The 9,641-nt window shown below is 56.7% G+C and overlaps 2 protein-coding genes across 2 annotated transcripts; one reads left to right on the top strand and one right to left on the bottom strand.

Annotated features, from left to right (window-relative positions):
• The first annotated feature begins 206 nt into the window (after window positions 1-206).
• On the top strand, window positions 207-4,589 carry LOC123183214 (protein CHUP1, chloroplastic). Its single transcript, XM_044595977.1, has 6 exons — window positions 207-1,739; window positions 2,726-2,857; window positions 2,951-3,132; window positions 3,209-3,320; window positions 4,122-4,256; window positions 4,344-4,589. The coding sequence occupies exons 1-6, from the start codon at window positions 552-554 to the stop codon at window positions 4,470-4,472; spliced, it is 1,878 nt and encodes a 625-aa protein (XP_044451912.1). The 5' UTR covers window positions 207-551; the 3' UTR covers window positions 4,473-4,589.
• A 182-nt stretch (window positions 4,590-4,771) lies between these two features.
• Window positions 4,772-8,839, bottom strand: LOC123183215 (uncharacterized). The gene is made up of 2 exons (XM_044595978.1): window positions 8,411-8,839; window positions 4,772-5,795 (listed from the first exon to the last, which is right to left on the bottom strand). The coding sequence occupies exons 1-2, from the start codon at window positions 8,833-8,835 to the stop codon at window positions 4,919-4,921; spliced, it is 1,302 nt and encodes a 433-aa protein (XP_044451913.1). The 5' UTR covers window positions 8,836-8,839; the 3' UTR covers window positions 4,772-4,918.
• Between the last annotated feature and the right edge of the window lie 802 nt (window positions 8,840-9,641).

A 9,641-nucleotide genomic window follows, 5' to 3' on the forward strand; every position in this document is an offset into this window, starting at 1 on the left:
CACCAGAAGCAACAGAAAAAAGCTACCACTCGGCAGTAAAGCAGATAAACCCTACACTTTTCTGCCTGCCGAGACTGATCAACCGATGATAATAATAGATTAATCCACACCTCAAAGAGCTGTTGAGGAAACGGGATATGCAAAGCGAAAAAGGTCAAGATGTGTAGCATAGATATAGATAGATAGTTCCAGATTCAGATCGTGCATCGAACGCTCCAACGTTCACATTCCACCACCTCACCTCACTCCCCGACCAGCTCCTCGAGTATTTTACCGCTCAGACCGGCCGGCCACCGCCACCTCACTCCCCAGCGCTCAGACCAACCGAGCCACCACCCAGAGACCGTTCCTCGGACGCCGTGCCCACCTCCCTCCTCCCTCCGTCCTCGAGCTCGACACCCCCACACCTCACCTCGCCGCTCAGCTCCCAACCAGAAGCACACACGACTCGCACGGCCACGGAGTGAAGCCAGCAAGCCGCGCGAGGAGGAGCATGTCCGTGGCGCAATCCTAGCTGCCCATTTCGTATTCTTCCACGGCCGGACGCAGCAATGGTGGCCGGCAGAGTCAAGGCGGCCATGGGCTTCCAGCGCAGCCCGGCCACGCCCAAGACATCCTCCCGCAAGGCGCCGGCACCGGCGCCGGCGCCGTCGCAGAACACCGCCCCTGTCCCGGCGGCGGCGCGGCCGCAGACGCCGACGCCCGGGCGGCGGCCCTCGGGCTCACCGGCCCCGCCCAGCTCGGGGGGCAAGGGCGGCGGCAGCTCCTTCGCGCGCTCCTTCGGGGTCTACTTCCCGCGCTCCTCCGCGCAGGTGCGGCCGGCGCGCGCGGCCACGGCGCCCGAGGCCGCCGAGCTCGCCCGCCTCGTCGAGGAGCTGCAGGAGCGCGAGTCCCGCCTGCGCACCGAGCTGCTCGAGCACAAGATCCTCAAGGAGACCGTCGTCATCGTGCCCTTCCTCGAGACCGAGCTCGCCGCCAAGAGCAGCGAGCTCGGCCGGTGCAGGGATGCCATGTCACGGCTCCAGGCCGAGAACGCCCGCCTCCGCGCCGAGCTCGACGCCGCCGTGGCGAATGTCTCCAGTAAAGAGCAGAGGATTGCCGAGATGGAGAGGCGGATGGCGGAGATGGCGAGGCCCCAGCGAGGTGGCGCCGACGATTGCTCGTCGTCGGACGGCTCCATGGCGGGAGGAGGCGACACGGCGGCTAAGCCAGCGAGCAAGCCCGTTCTTCCTCCTCCTCCACCACCACCTCCGCCGCCGCCAATGCCGGCACACGCCAAGCCCAAGTCCTACTTCTCCGGCTCATCCCGCGCTTCGCCGGCCAACTCGTCCTCATCCGGCTCATCGACGCCGTCCTGCTCGTCCGACACGGCGGCATCCACGGGCCGCAAGCCGGAGCTCTCCAAGCTGCCCCCGATACCCCCGCCACCGCCGCCGCCCCCACCGTCAATGCCGGCGCGAGCAACCCGGAGCGCGAGCGCGAGCTCGTCCCCGTCGACCTCAAGCGGCGCCGCGCCGGCGCCCCCGCCCCCGCCTCCCCCGCCGCCGCCCTCGGGCCCGTGCGTGCGGCGCGTCCCCGAGGTGGTGGAGTTCTACCACTCGCTGATGCGGCGGGACTCCAAGAGGGACTGCGGCGGCGGCGGCGCATGCCCCGAGGCCGGCGGCACGGGCGGCTCCGGCGCCGCGAACGCCCGGGACATGATCGGCGAGATCGAGAACCGCTCCTCCCACCTCATCGCGGTAAGTCCAGCCCAAAATCCACCCAAAACAGTCGCACATTGCCCCTCGTTCTCAATCACATACATTTCGTTCTCGTTTACTTTCATTTTCTTCCGAATCATCGTCGCGTTAGACAAAATCTGAAACCGAAAAATGGCTTTCGCGAGAACCGACGCGGAGTAGCTGCCAACCGCTAGTTGGATGGATCAAATCAGTCGCCGATAAGAGTGGTTGCTTTGCACGCGGTGCTGAACAAGAACGCAGCACCAGAAAGTTATCGTCTTTTGGTGCGCGAACTGTGCACGCTCACAGCCACACGGCACACACCAACATACAGATGCAGATAAATGCAGCTGAATAACATACAGATGAATACAGAGGTGAAAAGAGAGAAACAGCGGCCTTTTCCCTGCTCATCTTTCTCGAGCTCGCCACCCCGCATTCCATGGAGAAACCCACCCCTCTCATGCACGCGTTCGTTTCTTTCTTTCTCTTGGATTTTTGTGGGTTTTGGAGGAGCTCAACTCACTAGGATAGGACAATTCGGTTGGGAACAAAAAAAAAAGAAGAGGAAAAAACAATGGCATGGCAGCATTGGTTGCTGTGGATCCAGGGCATAGCAAAGGATCCAAAGTTGCTCCTTGTCAGACTGGCTCGTAGGGCCCACGGAGGAGCACGCTGACCAGAGAGAGAGATTTTCTTCTTTTTTCAAAAATTATTACCGGTAGCGGCAGTGGCGTGGCACTGCTGGAGCGGTCAGCTGCGGCGCAGTCTCGTGGACCTGTCTGTCTACTAGCCGTTGGAGCCAGGTGGTGCTGAAGCTTTGACTGTTGCTTCGCGCCATTTCCTCTTGAGAGCCGCGCGAGCAGAGTTTGAATTGAAATCAAACCATGTGCCACTGCTTGCCTAAAAGCTGTTGATCATGCTTGGTTGGTTGGTTTGATTTGATTGATGGGGGAAATGGTTGATTAAGCCTGACGGAATGTTTGATGTGTGTGGGGTTGCAGATCAGGTCGGACGTGGAGAGGCAGGGCGACTTCATACGCTTCCTCATCAAGGAGGTGGAGGGCGCCGCGTTCGCCGACATCGACGACGTCGTCACCTTCGTCAAGTGGCTCGACGTCGAGCTCTCCCGCCTCGTACGTGCTAACCAAGCTCGCTGGCTCCCTCCGTCGTCCCAAGTTCAGTGATTCTTGTAACGGGTTTGGTGGCTGATGCATTTTCAATTCCAGGTGGACGAACGGGCGGTGCTCAAGCACTTCGACTGGCCGGAGCAGAAGGCGGACGCGCTCCGGGAGGCGGCGTTCGGCTACCGCGACCTCAAGAAGGTCGAGGCCGAGGCGGCCGCGTTCTGCGACGATCCACGGCAGCCCTGCGCTTCTGCTCTCAAGAAGATGCAGGCCCTGTTTGAGAAGTAAGCCGTTCTCTTCCTGTACTACCATTCATCTTCTTCTACCTATGAGCAAATCATCATTCATGGTTGTTGGCAGGTTGGAGCATGGGGTGTACAGCCTGTCCCGTGTGCGCGACGGCGCCATGAACCGGTACCGAGGGTACCAGATCCCATGGGAGTGGATGCAGGACACTGGAATCGTCAGTCAGGTAAACTCAGTTCTCTAGTAGCACATGACAGACATACAGACAGATCAATCATTTGAACAAGCATAATTTCTTGTTAGAACCTAGCCCCAGTATAGAATGATGCACTAGGTAGGAAGGTACCAATATGGATCAATCATTTGAATAATATTAGCTATATGGCACATGGTCTTGGCACCAAGAAGCTGCTGATTTCGGCGCATTGAGAATGCCATGGCTTGTGTCGGTGTTCGAATGTAGTGAATTTGTTTTTTGTTTTTCGCAGGGACTAGTGGCAAATAACGATAGTACCCCTTTCAGAGACTAAGACGCAAATCTGAACGAACTGATCGTATTGGTGCTAGATTTTTCTTTTACCGTATTTACAACCGTCACAGGAAATTAAACAAAAAGGCAAACAAATGGCATCAAGCCATCTACTATTGGTCCTAGATACTAGATAGTTCTTTATGTGGCAGATGGATTTTCAGTAGGATAGAATATTTTGAGTTGATCCTGGCTATGTGCAAGTGTACCCACTACTAGGCTAATATTCTCATTCATAAACTTTCTGAAAAATGTCCTTTGCGTACCTGCTACATGTGCATTGTCTCCATTGGGATTCTGCTCTTAAACTGGGCAATGATCCTGGTCTGCAACTTTGGGTACGAAAATGTTTATTTTCCTAGGTAGCTCACAACTGGTCTGTAAATTTACTGGATAAAAAGCTCTGTAAGCTGAGCATGAGTAGCAAGTGACAGTCACCACTAGTTTCTCTGAACAAAATGGCATTCGGTTAACAAGTTGAATGTCTTGATGCTGCAGATCAAAATCCAGTCAGTGAAGTTGGCAAGGAAGTATCTGAGAAGGGTTTCCTCCGAGCTCGAGGCTACGCAAGGTGGCCCTGACGAAGAAGAGCTCATGCTTCAGGGAGTCCGGTTCGCCTTCAGAGTACACCAGGTAGACCCCACAGCTCCTCCATTTTCTCATACACTCACTCTTATCCCCATACACGGACATGGTGCTCAATTCTATCGCTTCGTGCAGTTCGCGGGTGGATTCGACGGCGACACGATGCGGGCCTTCCAGGAGATCAAGGAGAAGGCGAACGCGCTCCAGTCGCAGCGCGACCAGCAGCACCTGCAACAGCAAAGGCTCGCCGCTGGCAGAAGCTGAGACCTGAGAGTACCTACCATATACTGTTCGTTGTCAGAGGAAAGTTCATATGTTTCCTGTAACGAAAACACTTTCACACAATTTATCATCAATGAACACTTCTTCGTTCTCACTGAAGTCTTGCAGAGTCTGTGTGTTTGCTATAACTTGTGAACACCGGCGAAAGGGCGACCCCGCTTAGATGATATGTACTCCCACCGTTTCTATATATAAGTCTTTTTAAAGATTCTAATATGGACTACATACGGGGCAGAATGAGTGAATCTACGCTCTAAAATACGTCTATATACATTTGTATGTAGTGCATATAAAAATCTCTAAAAAGATTTATATTTAGGAACAGAGGGAGTATCTATCTGATTTTACATGCTAAGATGAAAATCGGTGGCAAATTTTGACAAACTACAAAGAAACATACAAGGAGAATTGAGCACTTTGCACATTGTTCAGCAAGGCAAGCTCTTGGAGCTAGAGCTGGCCACCAGCTGCTTAGCGTTGGTCATGTCCACGGACGCCGTGGCTCGCCGCATGATGGATCTCATGTTCATGTCCAGGCTCTGCTTCACTATCCTGTCCACGGCGCTCCGGCAAGCCTTCGTCCCGTTGGCACCGCCGTCGTTGCCATGGCACGGCTGCGACGCCGCGGCTTCCATGCGCGGGCCGGAGTGCGCCCTGATCCTGTCCTGCCCGTCGTCCTTGAACCACTGCAGGATCTTGGCCGCCCTGCTCCGCGCGAGGGGGCTCCCGAGCAGCGACACCTCGAGGAGCGCCTGCACGGCGCCGAGCTGGCGCATCCGCCACCGCAGCGCGCGGCCGCCGCCGCCGCCGTGCGCGAGCGCCATGACCAGGTACGTCGCGTGCTCCTGGCACCCCGCGCTCTCGTGCCGCGCCATGGCCTCCACCAGCGCCCTGGGCGCCTCCTCGTCCTCCGCCATCTCCCGCCTCCCTGCCGCGCTCGCCGACGCCACGTCCGCGAGCACGCCCAGGGCCGCCTCCGCTGCAGTGGTCTCGGTCCGCTCCAGTAGGGAGAGCGCCAGGAGCGCGCGCACGGCGCCGCTGGTGACCACGGCCCGGACGTGCTCGAGCTTGGCGGAGAGGTCGCGGAGCGCGGCCAGGCACGCCAGCCTTGTGTCGGCCGGGACGTCGGCGGCGCCCAGCGTGGCGACGAGGAACGGGAGGAGGTCGGCCGTGGACAGCGGGAAGTCGGTGTTGGCCAGCGAGGAGACGGAGAGGAGGAGCAGCGCGAGGTCGTGGCTTGTTGACAGGTCCATGAGCCGCGGCAGCTTCTTGAGCAGGCCGGCCTTCACTATGTGAACCTTGTTTCTGAAACCAAAAGATGACAGTAACATGCTTCTTCAGAAGATCAACCATGCCAAAATCACACAACACAAGTACTGAAAAAGAGATTAATAGTTCTACCATCTGCTGAGCGCAAGATCTCTTATGGCGTGGTTAGATTTGTTTTTTAAGAAATCTTGATGGAAAAAATACGAGGAAGAAGAACTGATCGAGAAATGTGGGAATGGGATTAATGTACCAAACACTAGTTGGAGCAAGCAAATTACTAGCTAGATGGGTTCTGCGTGCGTAGACTCGATACAAAAAAGGGTTTCCCCGCTTTATATACAAAGCAACCAATCAAGACATCCAACGATAGGTGCTGGGGCGGAAGTAGCATTGTCACGCCCAAAAAAAATAAAAGAGAAAATACAAGAGAAACAAATGCCGACAACGGTGAATCAACAAAAAACGAAGAAGCCACGTGGCCGATGCACCCACTGGAGATCGCCCACCAAGCTCCGAGCCTCTGAAGCACCGGTATCAATCAACACCTCCAAGAAGGGACGCGACGATGACGACGCTGCTGCCAAGGGTTTCCCCGGTACGCGGTGAGGATAGAAGAAAGGTAGCCCCGACGCCCTCCAGGAAGGTCCGACGACATCCACGTGCGCCACCGCGTCGGTGTCGGCCAAGCCAACAGGAATTTCTCCCGATCCTAACCTCCACCTCAGGCACTCCAGAGCTCGCCGCCAAACAGACCCCCACCCTGCGCAATCCGGTCACGAAGCTTCCCACACTGTCTCACCACGGCACCGTGAAGCATGGCCTGCACAATGAAGAAGAGGAGCCGGGACTCGGGCAGCAGCACCGTCGGCACGCGGGAGGGCCCCACCTCCACCTTCGAAGACGGTAGCTGACCGGACGCAATAGCAGGAACATACCAGGCCCGTGGCCGCACAGGCCCGGCCGGGATCTCCGAGGCCCGTAAAGTTCCTGCCTTCGCGCTGCAGCCGGCACGCCGTTGGTGCCGCCGCCCCTGTCCAAGCCACTCCCCTTCCTCCCCGCACAGAGAGCCGCCAAGTGGAAGCACCACCACCACGCGCACCACCGCCCACCACCACCAGGTCGTCGGACCGCCATCGGCCGAGCCGCACGCCCGCGACGGAGAGGACCCAACGCAGCCGCCAGCAGCCCGAAGCCGGACCCCAGCCGCCGCCCACGGCCCGCGCCGCCTGCCGGACGGATCCGGCCGCCGCGGCGAGGCGCGCACCACCACGCAGCCGACCACGTAGCTCCACGTCCGCTAGGGGGCCGCGCGCCCGCACTCGATGAAGATGCCCGCGCCGCCCCATCGCGCGGAGGAAAAACAAGCCCCGCCGCCGCTGGCGCCGGTGCGAGGGTGCGGGAGGAGGAGGGGAGGCTGGCGACGGGAGGATCTGGGCGCCCTCCCTGGCCGCCTCTCGGGTAGCAGTGCGGGAGGGAAGGGTTTCGCGAGAGGGTCGAATAAGTGCTGTTTAGATGGGCCGACCCCTGTCACCTTCCCCTTTGGTGCGTAGACTCGGTCATGGGGTCTTCGTGCACAGCTGGGATTCGTTAGGCACGGCACTTGGCGCCATGGTTTTGAATTTCGGTTTCATAAAGATTTAGTTTCAGCGACTTTGTTTTGAATTTTTGAAATTCATTTGAATTCTTGTGCACAACTGAAATGGCTGTAATATTTTGACCGAAAGATAAATATGCTGGTGTCTAAAATTACTGAATTTCAGTGAATTTGATCGCCATCTCGCCGAAAGTGAAAACCCTTGTCGATCACTGTCGTATCGTGCACTTCAGTCTCACCACTCAACTGAAGCACGATGTTTGTGTATGTGGGGGGGCGTGGATGATGTAGGTGCAAAACGCATGAAGGTCTCCATCATCATAACATCCACTTCCTCTAGCCTCTGCTTGACATATCTTATCCAAACGGGGCACATGTGGTTACTATAGTTAGGCACGAATTCCATTGAAGGAGAGTGGAGAAAAGGGAAATGAATGAATAGAACTAATATTAGATGGCACAGTTTGGTATGTAGCGTCACAAGTCAAATTGCAGCAACCCTGCTACCAAACATTGTACCTACGTCTGGCCTGCCTAATCATCATCCAACGAACTACTCTAAAAAATGAATTATTGTATGCGGAGTCGGGATAGGGTGCTGACATTTCCTCCCAAAGTCAGCATATGATTCTCTGACACCGCAACTAATCCAACGCTAGGCTCCAAGAAGAACAGCCAAAGGTTAGCAAGGAAAATGTTGTGCATGTTCAGGAATTCTCGTGGCCGACGACTAATTGTGCATGGCGACACTGACTGCAGAGCATGTGAAAAAACTCTGTCATTGTCAAGGCTGGGTTAGTGCCTTCCGTGGAATTATACTAGAAGGAAAAAAAGAAGATCGCATGTGAAAACACTGTGTTCATGTCGCGGAGCATGCAAGGACGACCATGGTACACTGCTCGATCGGTTGATTTCTTGCTAATTCACCGGACGAGTTGTACGGGGAAGATCATGGGGCAGGGGATCGATCGATCGTATCATACTGACACGACATGACAGACGACACGGCGAGAGTTCGCGGCGGCGGCGGTGAGCTGGGAGGCAGTGACTGACTGACCTGTGGGTTCCTCTGGCGAGCTCGAGCAGCGCCCGCGCGGCGGCCAGACGCGCGCCGGCGCCTGCCGCGGCGTCCGCGAGCATGGACACGAGCGGCGGCACGACGCCGAGCTCCGGGAGCGCGCGCTTGGTCCGCTCATCCGACCGCGCCAGCCTCCCGACCTCCCCGGCCGCCTCCGCCCTCTCGTCCTCCGTCGCCGCGCCGAGGCTCAGCCGCCTCACCGCCCTCCTCATCGCCGCGCCGTCGCCGTCGCCCACCGGCGCCACCTCTCCCATCGTCCACGTGAGGTCCACCCGACCAGAGCTCCGGAGGGTACGTGTTTTCTGGCGGGGGAAGAAGAAATGAAAGTTGGGCTGGGTTCGGTCGACGTGTAGAGCAGAGCACCTGGGTGGGTGTGGGTGGAGAGGGAGGGTCTGGGCATGCATGCACGGTAGCACGAAAAGGCTGGTTGATTATAAGCGGGGGTGCGCCGCCATGACCGGCCGGACAGCTATCGTCGCGCCGCCGGGGGGTGGTACGTGGCCGTGCACTCCGGCGGTCGATCCACTGTAGTAGATTATGATGCGGTGCACCGGAACAATGGGTAGTACACTCATGGCTGGCTGCCTGAACGGCGTCGTTAAACCATGTGTTACCTGGCTGAACTTAGGCCAACCACAAGGACAACCAAAACGGTGGCAGTAGCACTGCTTCATCTGTTTTCGGCTCAACCAGCTCCAAACTTGTGTACGTGTGGCATTCATAACGTGGCCGAACTCGATCGCCTCCTGCGTACTAGGCCAGCTGTTTCCGTTACGGAGGAAATCAAGTTCAACTCAAATGCAACCATCGTACACTACCATCTAGCTAGAGTAGTACTCAATTTGATGATGATTAGAGAGCCTCGCTAGGGTGGTTAGGTATCATTCAATTCAATTCAAGATTGATCGAACCAGCTGATAAACGAAGACATAAAAAAGCTCAAAAATTCATCGCACGCATGATATATATGAAGAAAAAGAAAGTAAGGTGACGGCGTGACTCTACGTGTGTACGTGGAGAAACACAATGTATAGTGCACGTCCACTTCTCATCGACGTCCGTAATCTAGCTTGAGGATGCATGCGTGCAGCGTGCATGTGTCCACTGATTCGAGAAAGAAAACGCAAGTGCTTCCACGAAACTCTGGTACGTGGTGGTGATCATATCATGACAAGGTAGGGCGGCTCGGTCGGTGGAGCATTAACCCAGC

This window comes from Triticum aestivum, chromosome 1D (genome assembly GCF_018294505.1).
Source record: "Triticum aestivum cultivar Chinese Spring chromosome 1D, IWGSC CS RefSeq v2.1, whole genome shotgun sequence".
Taxonomy (NCBI): Eukaryota; Viridiplantae; Streptophyta; class Magnoliopsida; order Poales; family Poaceae; genus Triticum; species Triticum aestivum.